Raw genomic sequence first — 24,567 nt, 5'->3', positions numbered from 1 at the left:
TCAGACCGTTATTCTGCCTTTGTTCTACTTTGTTTCACTAAAAAAACACCCTACAAGATAAAACTAATGAACTTAAGGTTATTTTCTATTTTTAAGCCCCAAACATTCTCGTTTTGACTCCAGCGTCGTCGTACAACTCCCACACATTGATTTCTATGACCCTACTTGTTGCGAAAAAAAAAAAAAAAAGAAGAAGAAGAAGAAGAAGAAGAAGCTTCAATTAGCTTTTTATTCTCTTGCACGTTGTAATGCTAAATTGATGAGCTTTTACTGGCACCTCCACTCATGTCCGGGGGGTGATGTTGTTTCTGCTCGGCGTGTGCTCCACAGAGGCGTCCTCCCTGCACTGCAGTCAGCGCCACTCGCACATTTGGCGTAGGAAGGTCACGTTACAAAGCGGGTCGGCAGTCGCTGCTGAGGAGGACTGCGCAAAAACCACGGCCCGGATTTGTGCCCGACTGACGTCATGTGGAGCCACAGACCTCTTTGACAGGATCCAGCAGCGAAAAGCACCGGGGATATATGAGCAACATCCAGCCGGGAGATGCCGTTTTGTGCCACATACTCGCCCGTGAAGTAAAAGCCAGACGCGGAGATTTCGCTCGGCTCGATCGCACGATTGCGGCGCACCATGAGAGCGCTTGACCGTCTTTAAAGGGACTCCCAACGGCTGCTTTCTGCCTCAAAACGAGCCGTCGACCAGGGAGGGATAAGCAGCCAGAGAACAACTACTAATCCCCAGGACGGTCACATTCACGGCGGGGCTTGGACCCGAGAGAAATGGACAGGGCAGCACGAACTGGATTAAATGAGGAGTGAAGGAGACGCGGCGAACAAAGCGAACCTCCAGTGTTATGCCCGTTAACCCGTGCGCTCTTCAACTGGCTGGAAATGGGAGCTTTAACGAGCAGACAAAACATAGGCGTGGAAGAAGTGGACATTCCGTCCAATTCGGTGTACCGTTATCCGCCGAAATCCGGTAAGTCACCGAACAACAGGTCACACCGGGGCCGGTTATCGCCTACACGTCTGAAAGCACACTGCAGATGATTTCCATCGAGCTTTATGGGGGGAAATAAGAAAAAGTAGCGTGGACATCACCATCAAAGCCATCAGCATCATAGCTGACAGGCCTTCAGGGCACGCGAGCCTGTAACCAGGTGGAGCTACCTGTGGAGAGAGGAGAGGACTGATTTATCTGCTTTCAACTTCTCCCCACATTAGATAACTTTGCATTTACTTCATGTCCGTTTAATCGCATATGCTCATTTATTTTTGGCACTGCAGCGCTGCTGTATTGTGCAACACAGAGACAGATCTGCTCATGGAGAGACACCTATTTCCATATATCGTCTTTTGTGCTGTGAGCGTCTGTCAGCAGGCAGCTGGACGTGTGTTGATGGCATCAGGACTGCCTCGCTGTGTGAAATGAATAAGCCATGATGGATCCAAATGAAAAGACCCCCATCAAGATCAGCTGTAGAGAAGTTTCAGACATGGACCTCAGTGGTGTGTTCAGTGGAAATTAGGGTTTTTGATGTGAAATTGGGCTGTTTTTTTTTGTTTGTTTTTTGTTTTAGCAGAAAACTACAGAGAGAGAGAGGCTGAAAATCTCCACATTAACGTGGATTAGAGAATATTTTTTGCTTTATTGATTAAATGATTTGTCAGTTTTTGTGTGTGTGATGAAGTACTTCAGCACTAATTTAGTGAGAAATACACAATTGTAATAGATCTGTTTGTCAGGTCATAAATGTAGTTTTTTCTATATCAAAACAAGGGCTGCAACTAATCATCTTCTTCATTATCTATTGATCGTTCAGTTATTTTCTCGATTAATCGTTAGTCATTGGACGATAATGAAAAGCGTCAAGAGCCCGGTGTGACATTTTCAAGTGGTTTATTATCATATACGAGTACGAAAATGAGCAAAAATTCACATTTGGAATCAGAACAGAAGCTTCTCGCGTCACAGATTTCTGTTGATCGGCTAATTTTTTCATCTTGAATCATCTAGTACAGAGAGTCCTGTGTACTTATTCTTTGATCAGCCATTTCATTAGCATAATCGCAATTTTGGCAAATTTTTATTGTTTATTTCTTTTCTCCTGCTGCTCAATCCTGCTGCTGTTTGTTTAAGACAAAATGATGCATTTGAGGGATTTTCCTTATATTTTAAAATGCTTGAAAGGCTCACATTGATGCTAAATATCAGGTATGTATTGGTATCTGTATCAAAACCTTTCAAACAATCCCAAACCGCTTGATCTTTATATCCAGTTCACCTGATGTTCACCGGCGGACCTTTGGGCCTCAAACTGACCTGGAATCTGTCTTGCTGTTGTTGTTCCTCGAGGTGACATTTTCTGATTGCAGCTCTGCGATCGGCTCCCTACCATTGTTTAGCAGTAACTCAACATTACCGTCAAAAAAAGTGTCATTGCTTTTCAGTCCTGTCGTAAGCAAAGACATAAAGTAAATTAGAATATCTCCCAAAATGAGACCAGGAGCAGAATCGGGTAACATAAGGAGACTTTCATTGTACGCAGACGCGATGTCTTAGACTGTATTCTGATATCATAATAATATCTTGGATTTATAGTGATATTATGTGCTGAAGAAAGCTTGAAAGGGAGGAAAGATTGTTGACTTGTGGCTGCCATAAGCATCCCTCTCACCACCATTTAGCTGAATTAGTCACAGGCTGTATGAATTTATGATATAACAGTCCTGGTTGCAGCCTGAGGGAAGCTGGTGGTGGGAAGGAAGGAAGGTGGTGGTGGCGATGGCTGCTGGTGAAACCGATCTGTCAGCCCCAGTTCCTGTTCCTGGGATCTGGTGACAAAGCCTGGGCCCAGCTCACCTCTCCCACCTGCTGTAAATAATAATAAGGTGATGAAGAGAGAGGGAGAGAGAGCGCCGTCATTGGGGCTTTTTTTAGCTCGTGATTTGTCCTGTTATGGATTTTTCTACTGTGTGAGTGGCTTTCAGGTCAGAGCATCCAAACCCTCCCTCCTCTCCCGCATTAATAAGTGTGAAAGAAGATGGAGCAGACCAGCTGATACAGGACTGGCCTGGACAGCATGTATTTAAAGACTCCAAACCACCATTACGGTCTTATGATATTAGCCCACCCTGTCATTAAAAGGCAGAACCTCTATTTAGCCTTGCTGTCATCAACCCAAAGTCTTGGTAAACATGGTGGACAAACTGCAGGCCAATAACAACCCAGTTTCAGCCTGTTTTTGTCATCCTGAAACAAGAGAAGAACTCCCTTTTTAACAGAGTCAGTGTTGTCTTACCTGCCACCTGTGCTTGATGATTCGAGAACGAACCCTCATAAAGCTCACCGGTCGTCGCTTTTGCTGTTTGGCGTCAAGCAGTTTGAGATTATTTTGCTGCCGCAGTGACTGGAGGTATCTGAGGAGGACGGTTCCAGCTGAATGGTTCAAATATTTAAAGGAAATGTTAATGTTTTATGCCACTGAGGCACCAGAGGGGTAAAATTAGCCACAAAAAGCTCAGTTTTAAGAGTGTTTTTGTCTGTTAGGGGCCCTTAAAATGTAATATAAAACACACAACAAACCCATTTATTCACCTTTCCCATTAAATGAAGCCAAACAACAAGACTCTTTCCATTTCTTTTTCTTTTCTTCTTGCTTCACTATTTGAGAGATGGAGGCAGACTGTCAGGTGTTCATCAATTTAGTTAAATATTTACTTGAATCTCGTGTCATATTTTTGATATTATAGTGCAGAGATCTGCCTCATTTTGTCTGATTTGAAGTGTTAATTTCTAGTTTAAAAGTTAAAGAGACCCACTTTACAGAGCGTATGGATGGAAATTAGGCATTAATGTTTTCGGTAATCTGTAATTGTATTTTGAGTGACGTGAGTTTAAATGTGAGTCTCTCTGTGTGCAGGGAGTTACTTCGCCAGCCATTTCATCATGGGGGGAGAGAAGTTTGACTCCACCCATCCGGAGGGCTACCTTTTTGGGGAAAACACAGACCTTAACTTCCTGGGGACCAGACCTGTGGCGGTAGGTGTTCTCACACGCTAAGAGCTGTGTGAAACGTCAGAAACTCTGCTGCTCACATCACACTGTCCTCCTGATTGAGGGGAACTTTTAATGTTGAAATTTCCATTTCTTCTCAGCCATGTTGCCATAAAGAGTGTTGTTTGGGAGGATTAACTTTCAGTCTCAAAATGAAATCAAATTGTATGATTCTTAAAATATGTAGCACATTTTCTGGACTATAAGTCGCATCAGTCAAAAAATGAAGAGGAAAACAACATATATAAGTCGCACTGGGCTATAAATCGCATTTATTTAGAAATTTATTTCACTAATCCAAGACCAAGAACAGACATTTAATCTGGAAAAGCAAGTTATTCAACTACACAATAGCACACAGAACAGCAGGCTGAATAGGTATGTTAACGTAACACATTAACAGTTATTCAACCAGTGGCGCTGCTAGGGTCTTTTGGGACTCTAAACAAGAAATCCCTGGGGCCCCCAACGCACCCGTGCATGCTGCAAAAATTTGGTTTTTGCACACATAAATGCACAATTTCCGGGACATTTGGGGTGAGAACAAAAAATAGATTAGTGGTTCTCAAAGTGAGGTCTAGGGACCAACAGAGGTCAATGAAAGCCCAGGCCTATCAATAATCATTGTTTTGAATAAGTGGCTGAGGCCCCCCCAGCGGCTGGCCTGGCTTACCTGTCCGCACGCCCCGCCCCTGTATTCAGCTACACAATGGAACACAGACCAACAGGCTGAACAGGTGTCCGGCATGTTAACGTATAAATGTTAACACATAATGAACATACCCGGGAGGATGAATAGGCTAAATTAACATAACAAGCTGGTGAGTCCAACAAGCAGTTTACCAGGAAGCAAGTTTACCAAGCTCCCGATCTCATTCCACATCACTGAATCCATTGAATTCCTCATCCTCCGTCTGAACAACTCTGCCAACTCCGGAGGAAGATGAAGCGCCGTCTCCTCTTCTGCGAGGCCGTCGTCAGACTCGGCATTCAGCATTCAGTTGATTTTTTCAGTGGTACAGGAGCAGCAAGACAACTCCTTGGTTCATGTCAGTCAGTATGAATTAACATTTTAAAGCATGTTAAATTATATATATTTTGATGTATAAGTCGCACCTGACTGTAAGTCACAGGACCAGCCAGACTTTGAAAAAAAGTGCGACTTATAGTCCGGAAAAATACAGTATGTATTCTCAATTAGCCTATTAATCTTTTTGAATTTTGATTCGTCTATTAAATGTCAGAAAATAGTGACAAATGCTCAAAATTGCTTGTTTAATTCATTCCAAAGCCAAAGATGTTCAGCAGCAAATTCTCACATTTGAGAAGAAACAAACAAACAAACAGGGATTTCTTTTGGCATTTTCACTTAATAGATGACTCAGTTTTGCGTCGGTTGCTGAATTCATTAGTCGACCGCTTGCTTCAGCATCAAAAGGTGTAGCTGTCCTCATTAAACAGGAGTCGATCCGTTTCAGCCGCCCTGACTCCTGCAGCGGCGGTTAACGCGCTCGCTCTCAGACGCTGGCTGAAATTGATTTCAGCGTCTCATCCTCTCAAACTAATTAAAAGTGAAATGACGGCCTGCTGGCTGCACGTGTGGAGAGGCCGATAAGTGAGGGATCCTCTGGAGGGTTTGCAGCCTAATCATGAACCTGGAGGTCAAACTAATGAGAGCTGCAGATCAAAAAGAGCTCAGGTCCTGAGAGGAAAGACGGAATTTGACACAGACTGAAAGGCTTGGAGGGAGTTAAAGTGTTTGACCGGAAGCGACGCTGATATGAAGAGACTCTGCTCCATCTCTCTCTGCTAATCTCAGTCGCTCTGCTGTTTCTGTCTAGACTGGGGCTAAAATTAGGAGTGCAGTTTTTCTCCTGATTATGTGGGTGTTTATAATCCTCCTGTGGGCACAGACTTCAGCTGGTGATGGCGTATTTTTTTTCTTCTCTTATGTGTGACTGAAGCTTTACCAGCATTATATAATGTTTGGTGGTTTCTGAGCAGATGGTGCCGTGGAATCATAAAACCGACCGCAGTTGTTGTGTTCTCGGCCTCCTGCCACCGCTCTACAAATATGATAATGGACGGGGCTATATTTAGGGGTTTTCAGAGACTCCTGCGTGAAGCACAAGGATATTCAAAATGGATTTTTAGCCACATTAGCAGCTCTATGAATGGCAGTGCCAGTCGCTCCACCACTTTGGTCCTGACTGAAATATCTCAACAGCCGTTGGATGGATTGCCGTAGATGTTTCTATATACATTCATGCACCTGGGAGGATGAAGCCTGCTGACTTTGGTGGTCCCCTGATGTTACCCATAGCCATACCCATGAGGTTGATATTTTTATGTTTTAGTGTTGTTATGATGTTAACAAATATTGGATGGATCTCCATGGGATTACAGACGTTCATCTTCCCCAGAGGATGAATTGTTGTAACTTTGGTGACGGCTTAACTTTTCATCAGCTGTACTTAGTGTGAATAAGAGAAAAGGTGTGGGCCAATAGGAAAACAATAGAGTCCCCAGGCATGAGGTGCATGACTTCCTTTTCTGCCACTAAAATACAAAAGCAGCTTTTATAGTTCACTTGAAGGACGACTGTGTCGGATTTAGGGGGCTCTGTTGGCAGAAATGGAATTTAATATTCAGAATTATATTTCCATTGCTGTATAATCACCACCATGTTTCTACAGTAGCCCAAAAAGGACAAACCAAACGCATTTTTCGCGAGGTTCATGGCCACCATAGAGTCTCCTACATGAAAATGGTGAGGCGAGGGGTACTCAGTTGGTTGCAACCTGCCACCTCACCACTAGATGGCACTAAATCCTACACAGTGGTCCTTTAATCCGTACAGTATTGTAACTTTTGTGGAAACAAATCTGCTCTGAGTGAAACAAAAATCCAAGAAAGCCACACAAAGAGTGAATACTTGTGAAGAAGTAGCAGTACCACAGTGTAGAAATCCTGTGTTTCAAGTGAAAGTCATTACGTTGACGTTACTTGTTTTCAAATTTGGTTAAACAAAGGAAAGAAAAAAAAAAAGATGTCCGTAGTTGGAACCTGCTGGCTAATTATCAAATGTTAGCATGCTAGCATTTTAAAATAAGATGGTAAACATGTTAGCATTATCGGTGTGCGCTTGGCAGCATGCTGTCATTAGCATTTAGCTCAAACACAGCTGTACTAAAGCTCTCAGAGCTGCTAGCATGGCTGTAAACGTCTGCTTTCACTCACCTGTAATGAAAAGAGTCGAACGTTTTTATTTGAGTCTGAGTGTGTGTGAGGAAAAACAGGCTGCTGCTCTTATGTTTCGTGATTTTTAATAAGTTATAAGACCTACAGTGTTGCCAGTGAGTTTCCTAATGAATGGTTCCTTTCAGCATCTGTTACCCTGTGTGTGTTTGTTTGTGTAGTTTACAGGCGTGACTCCTGCTGAGCCCAGATGTGTAATAGCACTGAATATGGTGCCATTCACAGCCACACAAACACACAGACACACACACACACACACACACACACACACACACACAGATGAGGGGTTGTAGTGTGTGGAGGTATCTGACCACATCCTCAAACCACCTCAGCTCTCTCTTTACGCTCAGTCAGCAACTTCTTGCTTCAAACACACAACAAACTGAGAGGTGAACCACAGATCGGGTCAAGTTCAAAGGTTATGTGTCGATTTTTACCTCAGGGTTTTTAATGCTGGCTTTTAGCGCTGAAGATTGGGTCGGTCACAAGACGCCATTCACGGACGGTTTTCACATCCTTATCTGTGATTTGACGCTATCAAAATTCTCCCGATGCGGTAAACGTCGGCCATCTGGTCCCTTTAACCAGCTTTAAATAAAGACCGGCACTGTTTGTTTGACCCTGGACTGTTTTACACTCCTGTGGTCCCTGTGTGTGCAGAAATGTGCCAAACGCTGTCTGAAGTGTCAGCCTCGTCCCTGGAAAGACAGTCTGGGCAGATTTTTTGCTCTGGATCAGCACTTGTCAGCACGGATCTCGCTGGTGCTGACCAACCGAAACGCTTTTGTGTTAAGGTTAAGCTTGTGTAACCCTGAACTCTGTGGCGAAGAGAGGAATGTCGGGGCGGTTGGGAGACGATGAATGCCACCACTCTTCACTCTCATAACATGTATTTTACATCTATAATTTGTTTTCTTTTTGTTTTCAGTTCCCGTATGCAGCTCCTCCACCTCAGGAACCAGTAAAGACGTTACGAAGCCTTATAAACATCCGTAAGGACACGCTGCGGCTCGTACGGTACGCACCTATACCCACCTAAACATATATGCAACCCCTCATTACACCACTGCCGCCTAATTTTATGCCCACTGAGCTATTTTTAGGCAACAAGCCACAGCAGCTCATTCGAGATAGTGTCAAATCATGCATGGCTTTTTGTGTGTGATTCAAACTTGTATTTTCTTCAGGCAAGCTCATGAAAACACAATTAAGTGTAACACCCAGTTGCAAATTCAAGCCAAAAATAAAAGCACAAAATGCCCCCATGTCCCTGAAATCAGGACAAATCATCTATATTAAACATCAAAAATGGGAAAAATGATTCAAAGATGTAAAGAAATCCCATGTTGATGAATGACTTCAAACAATAAATCAGCCCATCCATTGCAGGTAATTTATTTATTGCCGGTTAAACCTCTCTTTAATTGGACTTCACGCCTGCTTTATAAATGCACACTCTCCATGACTCAAGCACCAGGAAATGGAGTTTGGATCATGCTCAAGAACGTTCTCCCTCGCCCTCCCTCTCCTCCTCCCCCTCCACCCGCCTCTGCCACGCGTAGGTGCAGCGAGGACCTGAAGCTGCCGGGCGACGAGGCGGCGGGGAAGAACCGGGCCTGCTACAACATCGAGTTCACCTTCGACGCCGACACACAGGTGGCCATAACCATCTACTACCAGGCCATGGAGGAGTTTCACAATGGAGTGCCCGTGTGCGTGGACACAGGTTTTCTTATGAACAAATAACTGTGCTTGATGTTACACTTCAGTCAGTGTCTATATTTTTCAGTTTCAATCAGTGGAGTTTGCCTGACATTCTGTCTATTTGTTAATGCGCGTGCTGATTTGTTGCTTAAGACTAAACTGCAATCAAGAGTCTGCAATCACTCCAAATGAGCGCAAATGACCTCGACTCAAATGTTGCATTTATCCTGGTATAATGTTTTCACAATATGTTTGCACTGGCAGTTTGTCTGCAGCAGGTGCGTCCTTAAGCTCGTCCTTGCAATGTACTTGCTGTCGCGCCGTTTCCTTAAGAGACCGCCAGGGATGCTCAATCGACCGGCTGCCCCCATCAAAGGGGAGCTCCTCCGATTGTGCACATCAAAGTTCTGGAAAGCCTTTTGTGGCTCCAGAGGGAACTGTAAGAGCTGTGATCAATTGTCTGAGCGTCGGCTGCATCTGAAGACTACAAGTTTGAGAATGACAGTGTGAGCAGGAGAGCTTACAGACGTCCGTGGCTCGCCGCTCATCTCTGCTTGTGGCTAGCAGCTCCAGGCTATGTTAGCTGCTGCTAGCGTAACACAGCCGAAGAGTACTCTTTGACTGATTTGGCATATTTGACTCACATAAAAAAATGTAAAGATTTTGTGTATGTGCTATCAATTGCATTGATCAGTCACAGCAGGCTGCAGCTTTTAGCATCCCTGGCCTCAAGTTACTGACATAAAATGGGCTCTCTGCAGTGTGGTACACATATTTTAACTGTGGAAAAGGGACAGAGTGAGCGAGAGTATCCGTAGAGAAAAGCTCGATTCATCGCATCCCTGGTAAATATCAAAAGAGGAACATCTGCTACCTTTGGCTATCAGTTAAAGAACAGATCTACAGGCTGGTCTGGAAGCAGCATTTCTGTGAATATTCATGCAGACACTCATATGTTCTGCAAACATGGTCTTGCAGGCTTCAAGTATTAATAGCAAGTATCAGTATTTGCATATCTTGCATAAAGAGCTGCGTGTGATTCAAGCTCAGTTGGGACAGGATGCTTATCTCCACTTCACAAAGGAGTGAAAATAAGCACTGAAAATGTATTCAACTCTGCTAACTGCCACATGTAAACAGAAATAGCCTGTTATGGTTTAAATGACTTAAAATGCACACCTGTAATGTCAAACTGCGGCAGGTTTAAGCGATCGCTTCCTGATATTGATCACCTGACTGATCTATCCTTCGCCCCCATCGTGTGTTTTGTGCATTTGTGTGCGTTGATGTGACTGCGTGTGTGTGTTTCCTGCAGTTACCTGCCCCAGGACAGCTCGCTGCAGTCTGAGACGGTGCACTTCAAGAGGGGAGTGTGCCAGCAGTTCTGCCTGCCGTCACACACCGTCAACCTCAGCGAGTGGGCCGACGAGGAGGTACGCCGCCGGCACGCCTGCACGGCGCTGTGCCGTGAAACCATTTGATGCACACTGCAGGTAGACACATGCTTTGCTTCTCCGCTCATCTCCTTGCTCTCTCCTCAGCTGCTGTTTGATATGGACAAAGAGATTTTCCCCATGGTGGTGCAGGCTGTCGTAGACGAGGGAGAAGGTGAGTTACCGTCCGCTCGTCGCTCTGACGGTGTGTTGTGAAAGCAGAGCTGCAGACTTTTAAGCAAAGACGTGTGCCTTGTCTCATCTTTGCAGAACATTTGGGCCACTCTCACATTCTGCTGGCGACGTTCGAGAAGGTAAGAGCCAATCAGCAAGTCAGGAAGAGCAATTCAACATTCATGTGAAAGACCTCTGAAAAATGTGTCACTTTTTAGCCTTTTGGACCTCGAAAAGACAAATTTAAGAGAACTAATGATATCATGATAACCAGAATAATGATATTGCAATAACCAAAATCCCAGAGAACATCTTATCTCACATCAAAGTATTACTCTATTCCCCGAATTACAGATTTTAACAAGGACTGCAGTTCAGTTCATGCGGTAAATTAATACACAACTGTTGCTTTCTTTCCAGCACATGGACGGGAGCTACTGTGTGAAGCCTCTGAAGCAGAAACAAGTGGTGAATACTCCTGCTTTTCTTCTCTCTCTTCCTTCCTCCTTTTGTGTAAAGCTTTTTTTTTTTTTTTACGTCTTTGAACGACAAAGATACAACAAAGCTTTATTTCCCTCTTGAATGTCACGCCTGGCCCACGAGAGCTGCTGCCTTTCTTCTTCACGCTGTTCCTTCTCCCCAGGTGGATGGAGTGAGTTATCTGCTGCAGGAGATCTACGGGATAGAGAACAAATACAACAGCCAAGAATCAAAGGTGAATATCAGACGGTGTGCTGTCTGCTCCTCTTTGAGCGCCTCACAGGTGACATGGCAGCGTAGTAAAATAAAGAAACTCTCTTTCTTTGTGACATTTAAATGTTCTTTTTCTAATCTCAGGTCGCCGACGACGAGATCAGCGACAACAGTGCTGAGTGCGTGGTGTGTTTGTCGGACGTGAGGGACACACTCATCCTACCCTGCAGACACCTGTGTCTCTGCAATGCCTGCGCAGACACTCTGCGCTACCAGGCCAACTGCTGCCCCATCTGCAGACTGCGTGAGTTCCCCTCGATGCGAGATGAGAAAAGTGCTTGATAAAATTGATGCGAGGTGCCTCTTAACACTGCTGAAATGTCTGTTTTATTACAGTTGCAGCATGACAGTGTTAATCAGGTCTTAATCAGATACAGAGGAAAGAGCTGAGGCTCAGGTTTTGCCCACATGCATACGAAAAATTTGGAAAATCAAGATTATCCTCTTGTTCATGTGCTTGTTCATTGGTCAGGTGGTGATCTTCTTGCATGTTTTTAGTGGGGGTTATTTAAGGAGGATGCCCCGGGTGAACACGGGGAGAACATGCAAACTCCACACAGAAAGGCTCCTTTCCTCGAGCAGGCACTGAAGGCATGGAGGACACGCCGCCAGCGCCCACAGCGGGATTCGAACTGGGACCTTCTAGCTGTGGGGCGACAGTGTTACCACCCAAAAAATGCCCCCGAAAGCACAGATTTGTTAAATCTGGTTTCAGTGAATCTGTGCGTACACGTAAAACAGAGAGTTTGGGAAACGGTGATGACTGCTGGTCAGTTTAGCTAGGCCGTGTGCCAGAAAGGTGTTAGATAACTACAAATAAATAAATAGCTAAGGTTGAAGGTCGTATGGATGGACTTGTTGTTCATGTGTGTGACTGGAAAAAAGCAGTATTTAATCTGCAGGCTGTTTAACATTGCAGGACTCACATTTACATTCTTTTAGAAGATGTTCATGTGTTTTCCACACGGAGGTGATTCTCAGGTTTGGCCTCACGCAGCATTTATTTCAAGACGCTCCTCTACAGAAGCACAACATTTCAGCGATAGCCACTGCAACTGATTCATCACTGCTGACTGACTGACCACTGCAGCTGAGGGAAGGTTTTAACGGACACACAGGGGGAGACAGACAAAAGCAAACAAACTTTAATGTCTCGTCGCAGCTCCAGTTCAGTGTGTTATGATGGAAGCAGCTGGTGGTGGTTAAAAGGAGAATGATGTTATTTTTTTATCTGCTTACTGGAATAACCTAGTCAAAGGAGTTCTACAACAAAAATCTCTGAGCTGAGCTTGTTTCCGAGCTGGGAAGATCAGGCTGTTTAATGTGTCCACACATATGGCCTCACATATGTTGAGCAGCAGGAAACGCTTTGTTTCACGCTCCATTTCTTTTCAGATCTGTTCAAAACAGCCCAGCACTGGATCTTACGCAACAGCACTTTATGCATTTTAGGGTCCTTTGTATCAGCAGATGATTGGTCTTTTTTTTTTTTTATTAATTGTGGCCTTGAAATGTATCAGTGGTTCTCCTGAATTGTAAATGTCATTGTCAGCGCTATAATTATTATCATGCAGGCCGATGATTTAAGTGTCATTTGTCGTTTTGTTTTGCTTTCAGCATTCAGAGCTCTGCTGCAGATCCGAGCCATGAGGAAGAAACTCAGTCCTCTTTCACCGACCAGCTTTAACCCCGTCATCACTTCACAGACGTCTGACTCAGAGGAGCACTCGGTGAGATCAGCGCTGACGCAAACAAACACAACGTGTAGAAAATAATGACCGTTCTCAGTCGCAGCGAATTCACCGCCGCGCTGTCCTCGTTCGCAGGCGTCGGAGCACATCCCTCCAGGCTACGAGGCGGTGTCTCTGCTGGAGGCGCTGAACGGCCCCCTCAACACCTCCTCGGTGGGCCCTCCTCCCCTCCACTCCGGTCCCAGCCACGTGTCTGGAGCGCTGCCCCCGTACAGCAGCGAGCCTCACCCGGCACCGGCCCGCTCGCTCTCCCCTCTGGACCACTCCAACTCCAGTCAGGGGCTCAAACTCAAGAAGAGTGGTTCAAAGTGAGTGCGGCCGACGAATGTCTTGGGGGAATTACGGGCAAATCATAGACGTTTAAAAAAATCATGTCAATGAAGATGCATTATGCCTATGTTTGATTTATATTTCTACAGCCCATTTTCACTGTAGATTTCTTTTTTTTGTAAGCAGAAACTGAAAATAACGAGCATTAATTACCTGAATACTCGACTATACAGTCATCGTAGCCTCATTATAACCACGTCCTGCTGAGATCACATATTTTTTAAATGTCCTTGTGTTGCTTTATTGTGTCCGACTGGTCCAGGTGCATCAAACCCACTCCTGTTTTGCCCATTGTGTGGCTTATTTTAGGTCCCTTTCCCAGAATTCATCTGTGCTTCCTGAGGAGGAAGATGAGAAGTCTTGCAGTGAATCGGAGGCCTGTCGCCACAAACTCGCTGTGGACCAGCAGGAGGTGTGTGTGTGTGTGTGTGTGTGTGTGTGTGTGTGTGTGTGTGTGTGTGTGTGCGTGTGTGAGAGAGAGAGAGAGTAACACAAAGAGGAAAAACCTTTTTGTTTATCTCAGTGTCAGATATCTCCAAAGGCTGCGCTGCTTGTGTGTTTGTGTTTGGAGGATCTTGTGGTGTTGTGAGCTCCTCTCTCACTGCTGTGCCGGTTGTTTTACAGACTGGAGTGACTCCAGACAGTGAGAACCTGACTCTCTCCTCGTCTGGAGCCATCGACCAGTCATCCTGCACCGGGACCCCGCTCTCCTCCACCATCACCTCCCCTGAAGGTGCACAAACACACACACACACACACACACACACACACACACATTTTCTCTCTTGTGAGGACCCTGGTCAACATAATGCGTCCCCACCTCCTACCTCTAAATCTAACCATCGCGACTAAATAACCCCAACCCTTACCCTTAACCTGATCTTAATCTTAACACTGAGTCTTAACCTTCAAACAGTCCTCAAAGTGGCCAAAATGTCCCAGCAGTGCAGGAATGTCCTCACAGTTTCTTCATCTCACTCTGTCCTGAGAGTCATCAATGATCAGCTCACCAAACCCTGGCAATGAGTCTACAATTCACAGTTCACCCATTCGACTCTGTGGACCCGCCACCAAACTGCTCGACTCCCAGGCTGCCCATTCCCTGGAGCCGACAGCAGCACACTACCCGGATACGGGAGGTGACTCCGGAGAATCACAAAGCAAAAGAGGAGACGCTGTTTCCTTCCGGGGTTCCTGAAGAGGAGTCCTTTTGTTGAGATGAGGACTCATTCATTGGTAGTTGAACTGCGGGTTTTGTACTGAGCGCTCGCTGCTTCCTTAGACAACATCTGAGAGCACTTTCTAGTTCAGTATCTAATTATCATTATGGATAATCCATATTTTTAGGAGTCTGTTCACACTCATAAAAATAAATTAGAACTTTATTAGGCCAGTCAGGCATAAATAAATGTCATTTATTTTATTATTTATTTGAAAGTCCCCTCCCCCCCCCCCCAAACAGTGTCTGCTGGGAAAAATTCTGGCCTTTGGACCAATGTGGCTGAGGCCCAGTGCAAAGTGTGAAGGCTGAAGTGAAACATGCATAAAGGGAGAGAAAATAAAATTGTCTTGTCCAGTCGTTCAATAACATCAGAAATTTATCACACAGTCTTTATGTATTATGCACAAAAGAAATCTGTTTAATAAATGAGGAAAAAGAAGGGCTGAAGCCCTCCAGAGCTGAGCTCAGCAGCCCGATCAATACGCCTGTCTCCAAATTCAGAGAGGGACAATGTGGCACAGCAGCAGTGTCTCCGTAATCAATAATTTAATCTAACTACTGATGTGGGCCTGTGATCTTATGGGGGACTTGTTAAACTCCTAAATGCTTTTCTGCACAGCAAACGGGTAAGTTGTTAGCTCCAGTGTTTCCTGAACCATAATTTTAGTGCAAAAAAAGAAAATTCTACCTTTCATTCATCTTAAACAGGAGCAATGCTTGAAGAACATTAACCTGATATAAAACGAGAAGAGATGTAATGCACCAGGTTTTAGCAAATTGCTGTTTTCCACCCACAGTCTGTGGGCAGGGAGGTAGAATAATATATTTATTGTCTTTGGTGTGTTTTTGGACTTCACAATGCTTCTTTGAGTTGAACTTTTTCCCTCAAATTCATTTAAAGGGTCGCCTCACCCAGCAGTGATACTGCTTGTTCTCACGCACCAGGTGTCAAATATCAGGCGAGCGCGTGGCCCTTTCCCTAAATGAATAAATAAATAAAAGAAAGCCGTAAAAGTCACCCATGTCTGAATGACAAAAAGCCACGACTTCAACAGCTCGAAGGAGCCTGTCTATGCGGCTGTGCTTGTTCTTCATTTTTCTCTGTGAAATACAATTTCTCTGGCAGCTGACGTGCGGTTTGCTTCACCGTGTTTCAGTCTCTTTATTAAATGAATGTAAGATGTCAGATTAAGCAGTGGTGTACATTCAGGAAGAACATTTCCTCCAAGTGCGTTGTGCAATATCTCTGAAGTCTGGCAAGAAGTCTAAGAGCAAAAAGCTCAAGGCGCCGCATGCAGCGTTTGAACATAAGTATGAGGTTGAACCACCTCAGCGTTTTACATTGGTGCCACCGGATCAGGTTTTATGGGAAAGCTGCTGGATGGCACAAAACAGGAAGCGAGGACTGTTATTCCAGCTGGAGTGAAAGCCTCGATGAAATAATAACTTCAAACATATCCTGTCGTACAGAACGAATCGCGGTGTAGTCGGGCTTCCAGCTTGTGTTGCTGATAGAGGTCTGGAGGGAATTTGGTCAAGCAGCTTGAGGTTCTGAGAGCTTCAGAAACACTCAGTCAGCCACCTCTTGTCCTTAAAGAGTTTAACGTACAGGAGAGGTTTAGCTTAACTTAGCATAAAGACTGGAAGCAGAGGGAAACAGCTAGCCTCGCTCTGTTTAAACCAGCACCGCAGTATCTGGGATGTTTACATCGTACACAGAAATGTACGCTAACTGTTTCGTGGCTAACACGTTATGCATCCACCTGACACTTCTGTGCAGCGTCTCCAGCTGTAGTGCAGGTTGCCAGATCACTTTTTTTTCATATCTCACCTCACAACCAAAGAAAGCAATCCTCCGACCCCGAGCCGGACCGTGATGTGTGTCTCCGTCTGTCTGCCAGACCCAGTGAGCAGCAGCCTGGTCCAGTCAGTGATGTCCATGGCCTCGTCGCACTCGCAGCACTCCCACATCAGCACTGACACCATGTCCTCCATGTCAGGGTCCTACCTGGCCGGGGCCGAAGGCGAGCACGGGGGGGATGATGGGGGAGACGGCGAGGGCGAGGAGAACCAGGACGCCCCCATGGAGAGCCGAGGGCCGTCGCAGCAGGACGGGGTGAGGAGTCCAGGGGTGGAGGGATGGATGGAGGGGAAATCGGCTTGAAACGTGTGATAAACATGTCGTCTCCCTCTGTTTCATTCAGGAGTTTTCCCAGGAGCCAAAGGAGCACAACTACTCCGTGGCTGTAGAGGAGCAGGACTCAGAGGTGACTGTAATACACTGATGTCTGCTCAGCAGGGTGTGATTAATGCTCATTTTATGTATTTATGCAATTTCTAAAGCTTTACAATGAGTTTTTCTGTTTCCACCAGGGAAACGATGTCACTGAAGAGGACTGCTCCTCCCCGTCGAATGGGAAAGGTAAGTATGGTGACCATCCCTCACTTTTCACCCCTGACCCCTCACCTCCCTTTGCATCTGTTGCTCTCAGGCCATGTGAAAAAGACCTTTCATACAAACTATATATTACAGACTGAGCAGTCGCTCTAATATATCGTTGCTGTCCATAATCTTTTTGAATCATGGCCGAGTAATGACAACCCTTTTAAAATAGAGGGAATAAATATCAAATGCTGTCCTCTAGATGGGACAGTCCCTTTCAAAATGCACGTAACATTGGCTGAAACCACCACAACATGCGGTAAATGGCTTCTCATACGGTGTGTGTGCACTAGAACCTCGGTCCACTTCACAGTGAAGACTTTCTGAAATGATCCCGACCAAAATATGTTACGATCGTCACCCACTGCAGTCGCACAAACCTGGACTAGATGGCTCTGAGTTTCACACTGTGATCATATAAAATCTGCAGCATCCAGAAATATTTCCGTTTTAGCTCAGAAAAGTTAGAAGCTCTCTGTTAACTCCATTAATCTGCACAATGCGGCCGCAGGCTCGCGGCGCCTGTTAGACACCAGCAGCCCGAAGACGCTGCCTGAATCCCACCTGCTCACAACAGTCCTCGTCTCGAGTTTGTGAAGAGATGGAGGCGAACATTCACTGCCTCCGGCTATGAACTAATTCAGGGTCTGGATCCTCCGAAGTCTGTCCTCCTGGACTGAAATAACAAGGCCTGTTCCATTTCAAACGCTCCAAGTCCAGCAGAGAAATTCAAGTTTAATTGAAGTCCAAGTTAAGTTTCATTAGGTTCTGCCATACTTTGTGCCTAGAAAATGTGGTTCAACAAGCAGTTAGCCTAAGCTTTTAATGTATTCACTGACCGTCTACACCTAGTGTAGCTTTAGCCTCAAGCCAGCTAATAGCACACAAAACACAATAATAACAAGACAGTTTTGGCTATCCGCCCCTCACCTTCAGCCTCTGCATTAAGCGGACATGTCTCCCACCTGTCTCTGCACTGAAAAAATAGCTGATATCAACCCTGCATCCTTTGGACGGTCCAGCCCCTGAACTGTTCCACAGCTGACAGATCAGGCAGTGAAAAGTCAGTAAGACCTGCACTCAAACAATTAGCAGTAAATATCGACTGATTGCAATTGATCGGCGCGTCCTTTGACTCACAACAGGAAATGAGCGCGTAGGCATCATAAGGTTCTGCTGCACACCAGGCTACTGGCTTGCATTTGCATGATTTGCACCACTTTGTAAATGTTTCTGTGTCCACGTGTATGTTCTCTATGCTTGTGTATTTGCTGTATGTGTATGAGGGCCATCATTTACCTGTTCTTGCTCAGCAGAGCTCTGCACGGTGCATTTGCTTTTCTTAGCTGCTGCATCATGAAGTGAAGTGCTCCATCGGTGTGTGTGTGTGTGTGTGTGTGTGTGAGTGAGATTGAGAGCTAAAGAATGTGCTGAAGTACATGGAGAGTGTGAGTCAGTGAACAGTAGCGCTTGAACAAGATCACCTTCATTAGACAACAGTTTGAAACTTGTGTATGTAAATTAGTTTCTCTGTGGATTGTGTGTGTGTGTGTGCGCACGCGCGTGTGTGTTGGGACACCTCGGGCCAGCCTGAAAAGATCTCTGAGTACCTGTGAGTTACTGAATGACCTTTCAGTTCTTTAGGAGACGAGCGGACCTGTGCCTGACAGACTGTGAATGTGCACACGCGCTATAGGATGTATGTTTGCACGCACATGTGTGTGCATCTGCACCGGCGCTGCCAGACAGCTTCTGTGTGTGCCCTGTCTGTGTCTCTGTGCTGAGCTGCCAATCATCCAGTCATCTCTGCCAGTTTCTCCTCATTAGCACACACACACACACACACACACACACACACACACACACACACACACACACACACACACACACACACACACACAGGCTTGCTGCAGGCATGAGGCACTTGCACATATTAAACATGCCAGTATCTGTTTTCTGGCCATGCTGGAACAGGTAGAAAGATGTGAATCCACTAATTTCTCATCTTATCTGATTAGTGAGGAAACAGACACCAAAATCAGAAGATCATTCGCTCTAATGTGTCACGCTTAAGTATCAGTAAACAGTGTTGAGTGACAGAACAGAATGGCAGCTTTATAACGAAATAACAGGTCATTTTAAGTGATACAAGTCTGGTGGTTTGGTCTGAATTAGTAAAATTCATGAAAAACTACATTGTAACTTTACAGATAACATTTTTCTGAAGTGTTCCTGAGCTCATGTATTAATCTCCTTTATCCAATCATGTGTTCACAAAGTGGTGAACCTCGCTCCATCTTCGCTCATGAACCACTGAGCCTTTCCAGGATGCCCTTTCATGCCCAATCATGATGCTATCACCTGTTACCAATAAGCCTGATTACATGTGGAATGATCCAAACAGGTGTTTTTGGAGCATTACACAACTTTCCCAGTCTTTAGTTGCTACTGTTAATTGATTAAATGTCAAAAATGACTACATTCTGTTTTATTTGTTTTACACAATGTCCCAACTTTGTTTTGGAACTGGGGTTGTATCTCAAAGGTATCAGTAAACTATACTGTATGTCATGATATGAAACAGTTTTTGGAAAATCAGTTCAGATTAGATAACCAGATGGGGATGTCTGTTTGCTAACCCACTTAAAGAACAAGATAATCCATTACACTGATGCAAAGATCATATAAAGATCAGATTTTGCCTTAAAGTTCTGTCCAGCATCTCCCAACCCTGTATGGTAATAAGAAAACTTGAAAGAAAACTTTATTTGTATAGTACTCTATCATAACCAACTTTGGCTGTATATGATATGTTGGACTATCACAGTTCTCATACTTAATCCCTTGTGCCTTCTTTACGAAGCAAACAGAAATCATTGATCAGTAAATTTATGTACAAATGCTGCTGCTGTATTGACTGTAAACTAGAGAGCAAGTTATGCAGACATGTTCTCTCAATGAGTGGCATTTCCCTGTAAGCGGTCTGTCCGTCGTACACATCGTTCTAATAAAATCTTGCAGAGAAAGTCTAGCGAGCGTTCGAGCAGGCCGAATGATAAATCTCTAAAAAAAAAAAATCAGTTCACAGACTTTGATTTCTGTACAGAAAGTCTCAGTCTTTGCAGAATCAGAGCGAATGAGCTTGATTTCGGTGTCCGCAGGACAAAGATACATGGTGGTAAAACGCAGAAATATTTCATCATGTATCATCATATTAATGCCGTTCCAGCATGGCCGACCTCACCCCTCCACCTCTGACACCCTCCTCCTCCCCTCCCTCACCCTGCCTGTCCCTCCCCCCTCCCCCCGCTGTGCCTGGCTGCTCTTGTTTGACCTTTGCCCTCGCTTGCAGGTGGGCGGAGCAGGTGTCCAGAGTTGGCCAATAACAATCAGGGCGTCGCCCTCTGTGACACGCCCTCTTTGGGGTTGGATAATGAGCAGGCTCCCGACAGCCGATTCGCCGGTGAGTGGCAACCTCTCGAACATGGACCGATGAGAGCTGAGGACTGGGCACGAGAGTGAGGGGAGGGAGGGTGAGGAGAGGAAGGGTGAGGAAGATGACGAGGGGGAGCAGAGGCAGAGTGCATGAGTTCGTCAGTCAGAAGAATTAAGGATTCTGGCACATTAGCTCACTTCGCTAACATGCTAATGCAAACTAATGCAAGAAAGAAACAAGAAAAAATTTTTGGATTTTTTGGCAGATTTAGTGGCAGTTAGGGTGCAGAGAGGAGGTTTTGTAGCATCGTTGCCCAGCATGAAGATCTGGAGGCCTCCTTCTTCTCTTCATCCCTACCCTTTGGTGTTGTGGTGCTTCATTGCTTTTTCAGTACTGGTTAGCTATGCACTCTCTCCCTCCCTCTCCCCTTTAGCTGAAGCCTTGTGTGTGTTTCTGTGTGCGTGTAAAGTGCATCTTATCGCGTGTTGGACGAGTGCTCTCTGCATGCCGTGTTTTCTGTTCCTGAGTGAGAGAGAGAGAGTCTGGTCCATCCCAGAGTTCATGTTCAGCGTCTGCCAGCTCCGAGCCGCTTCGCCAAACATCTGTAACCCTCACCACCTCCATCCCCCCTCCTGTCCTCTCCTGGTCCTCCTTCCTGCTTCCTCAAACTCGATGAGTTACTGTGATGAGAGCTAAAGGAGTCAATCTTCCCGATTTGCTATTTTTAAAAGTTTTGGTTGTTTGATTAGTAATTGCGGGCTGAGACTTGCTTCACAGCCTTTAGCTCTGCATCATTGTCGTAGCTCTCAGCCTTTCCCCCCTCTAAAACCCTGATTTACCTTCATTCACTTGAATCCCCCCCGTTGGTCTTTTATGGTGGATGGTGTGACATGTTTTCTCTTTCTGTGTCGTAAAAGTGTTCTGTTATCTCTCTGTTTCTCTCCTTTCCCCGTCATTCTTCGACATCTTCTGCTGTCTTTTCCTGGACATTTTCTCTTCCTGCCTCTCTCTTCTTTCTGTCTTTCTTTCGCTCCTCTCCTTTGTCTCTATTTTCCTTCTCTCGCCTTCTTTTGGATGGACAGATGAGGAGTCGTGCCCAGTGCACATTGAGGACTAGGTATGGAGTTATGGTTAGATGCTAGATCAGACACCGGGGTCATATATTGTAGATTACTTTGTGTTGTTAACTACTCGTTTTATATGTCTATTGTGGTTTCATTTTATTTAAAGTTCCTCCCCTGGCATTGATTAAACCCCCCAAAACTAACCTCTGTTCAGAAAAATGACATATTTAGACGTTTTTTTCCATGAAAACATACCTGTGTTATGTCTCAAAATAGATCTATGAATATGGAAATAGTCTATCTCCACCCACCCCTCTGTCACTCGCCTGCAGCTCACCTGCAGCTCGAGCCCACCTGCCCACCAAACACACAAACCTCTGCTTGATTTCTGCTACTTAATGCCACACACACAACAGCAAGTGGAGTAATACAGGAGTAATTCAGCCATACATGTTTGAACCAGAAACCGATTGAGGAAGAGGAGGAGCGATCGTACAGGGCAGCTCACAAATCGATGTATCAGGATGGTAACGTGTTTCTGCAGCACTCCGTACAACTTTACAAATGTAATGGTAATAGATAACATGAGCCCTCTGCTTGACTACGTTATCATGATATGAAAAGCTGCAAGTTGACGGGATTGATTTCTTCAGTATGAAACCCTGGCTGCCTGAATCCATGTTTGTCTGCTTATTTCGCTCCTCATATGCCCTGTAGTATATGAAAAACATCCCTTACACATGTCAAGGTTGAAACCTTGATTTTTATTGGAGAGTCCCTTTAAAACTGCAGTACAGCTCAGAATCTGCCTCTCATTATATTTTGTCATATTTTCACGTGGTGTTTCACAGTAGTGTTTGAGGTGAGCACGCTTTGATTGCTGATGTTATTCATTATTCATATTGGTTGAGACCTAAAACTATCAATAATTAATTTTATTCCCTGAAAGTTGCATTTATTCTTGATGATATTTACCGTTGAGTCAGGATAGTTTTTTTTTTTTAATTCAATAAATAACACATTCACATTCAACAAAGTATTGTGCCATTTAAGAAAAATATCACGTCCTCTGCTGTGGAAGCCAAGAAGCCAAGTTTAAATCCTAGGAGGCCGACTTTGTTTTTATCCACATATACACATCGATCTTTGTCTCAGGTCCAACCAGACTGCAGCATGAGTCATCAAAAATGCCTTTTACAAGATGAAAAGAGATGGATTTTGATTTAGAAACACCCAAAAATGCTTTTTGTGACATGTTTTGACACACGGGATAAGAGTGCTAAATGCATTTTTCATTTCAGCATGTCTTTAATGTGTGTGCAGGCCGGTAGCAGTGGGTGCAGGTTAATTCATTTTGCTTTAAGAGCAGCAAAAAGGAATCAAGGAAGTGTCCCGTGAAGGCGTAGAGTAATGCCAGGATCAGATTGCCGGCCATTTGGGTCCTTTCAGAGCTCACTCTGTCATATTAAGCGAACTCGCTGCCTTAAGTTTCTGCAGTTAGTGAGAGACACGTCAGACTACATGTTCAAAACCCCACCAGTCATTGCACAGTGTTTCCATTCAAATTAAGCACAAATTTGAACCCATTTTCGGCTGCTGTTCCTTCAGTTAGCTGCTAGCTGCCTTTTAAATCCCCGGGCGGTGGGACATAGGACATCATCAAGCCGTCGCACCCCCTGCCCAGTCCTGCCGGCTCCAACGTTTTACACAGATGTTGATGATTCAGCTCTGTTGCTACCTCTGCTGCCGAACATCCTGAGTTTGTAGGTTTTAACGGCACAGCGTTCCTGCCTCGAACAGGCCGGGTTGAAGGGGATTATGAGACACCACGTGATAAATGACAGCTTGTCCTGCTTTGTTCTCACTGAAAATGAGCAGAAAATGTAGGACTCTGCTATTCTGTGGCTGTGTCCTGTGTCAGGTTTGGGGAAATGTCCTCTGAGTGACGCTTCTTGTAGCGTGACCCTCTTTCTCTCTGTCTCCATCTCTCCTCCAGGTCTGATGTACCTCGGGGGCTACAGGCCTGTTTTGGAGCCCCTCCCCCACCACACCTCCACCAGCAATATCAACCTGGAGGAGCAGGGGGCTGAAAACAGGGACGGCCAGAGTCCTAAACATCCCCGCCGCGGACCACTCATTGTGTAACACTCTCAAACAAACGCACACACACACACAAAACACACAGACTTCTCCGTCCAGAGTCTGCTCTTCTTACCCTGCCATAGTGCTGCATCACTGGATACTGTCCTCAGTGAACAGGGAAACCCCTCAACCTCCTCCTCATCCTCCTCCTCCTCCGTCTGTCTGAACATTTCCTGGATTGATCGTCTTCGCTCGCTCCTCTCGAGTGGAAAGAGGAGGGAAGAGGAACAGAACGGCCTCACCTGTCTGTCGTCTGTGCACTTTTATCTCACAGGAGTTTCTTTGTTTTGTTCTTTTTTTTCTGTCTGTGACCTAACGTGTTGTGGGAATGATTCGCCTACTGCTACTTTGTTATTTATTACCTGTAGGTCTAACCAATCAGAGTTGAGTATTGTGACACTATCTCTAGAGAAACACGTGCTGCTCCTCTCCTTTCCTCTCCTCTATTACCAGCCAAACAGTCAGGGGCTACTGTGATCGGCAATCGGATTTATTACTAATGTACTTCTTCTCTGTCATAAACTGTATGTTGAACGAGTGGTCGGACACTATTTAAACGTCAGCTCACGCCGGGCTACCTTACCACAGCGAGCTAAAACCGTGCTGACCCCTCTCCTCGGATCAGGGAGCTCCCGTCTCGACTTCGCATGCAGCTTTCGACTTCTGCTGATCCTCTCATTCCCGCCATGATTTTCAAACACCTCTGCTGAATGTGAACGCGGAAGCGGCCGGACTTGCGGGGCGGCGGGCGAGCCAGGAAAACGGCGGCCAAAATGAACAGAAATGGACTGAGAAAGAAA

General features: G+C 45.2%; 2 protein-coding genes across 6 annotated transcripts in view; one reads left to right on the top strand and one right to left on the bottom strand.

Moving 5' to 3' along the window:
* srsf2a (serine and arginine rich splicing factor 2a) overlaps positions 1 to 902 on the bottom strand; it is a 5,043-nt gene extending 4,141 nt beyond the window's left edge. The window contains exon 1 of one of the 2 annotated variants that reach the window (XR_011603493.1): positions 278 to 902. The gene's annotated coding sequence lies outside the window, so the exon portion shown is untranslated. The remainder of the gene's footprint in view (positions 1 to 277) is intronic. The other variant, XM_070991491.1, reaches the window with a different exon arrangement.
* On the top strand, positions 848 to 24,567 carry rnf157 (ring finger protein 157). 4 transcript variants are annotated; one of them, XM_070991483.1, is made up of 20 exons: positions 848 to 979; positions 3,924 to 4,042; positions 8,244 to 8,332; positions 8,878 to 9,027; positions 10,335 to 10,452; positions 10,561 to 10,627; positions 10,723 to 10,766; positions 11,047 to 11,094; positions 11,270 to 11,341; positions 11,464 to 11,623; positions 12,997 to 13,109; positions 13,206 to 13,438; positions 13,770 to 13,872; positions 14,085 to 14,193; positions 16,584 to 16,798; positions 16,887 to 16,949; positions 17,056 to 17,104; positions 20,478 to 20,588; positions 21,644 to 21,678; positions 23,622 to 24,567. In XM_070991483.1, exons 1-19 carry the CDS (start codon positions 892 to 894, stop codon positions 21,676 to 21,678), a joined length of 1,986 nt encoding a protein of 661 aa, XP_070847584.1. In that variant the 5' UTR covers positions 848 to 891; the 3' UTR covers positions 23,622 to 24,567. The 4 variants fall into 4 exon arrangements, with proteins under 4 accessions (XP_070847584.1, XP_070847583.1, XP_070847585.1 ...); XM_070991482.1 differs by lacking the exon at positions 21,644 to 21,678 and having other exon boundaries at positions 16,683 to 16,798; XM_070991484.1 differs by lacking the exon at positions 20,478 to 20,588.

The sequence above is a fragment of the Chaetodon trifascialis genome, chromosome 21, assembly GCF_039877785.1.
Source record: "Chaetodon trifascialis isolate fChaTrf1 chromosome 21, fChaTrf1.hap1, whole genome shotgun sequence".
Classification (NCBI taxonomy): domain Eukaryota; kingdom Metazoa; phylum Chordata; class Actinopteri; order Chaetodontiformes; family Chaetodontidae; genus Chaetodon; species Chaetodon trifascialis.
This window is presented reverse-complemented; position numbering and strand designations above follow the sequence as displayed.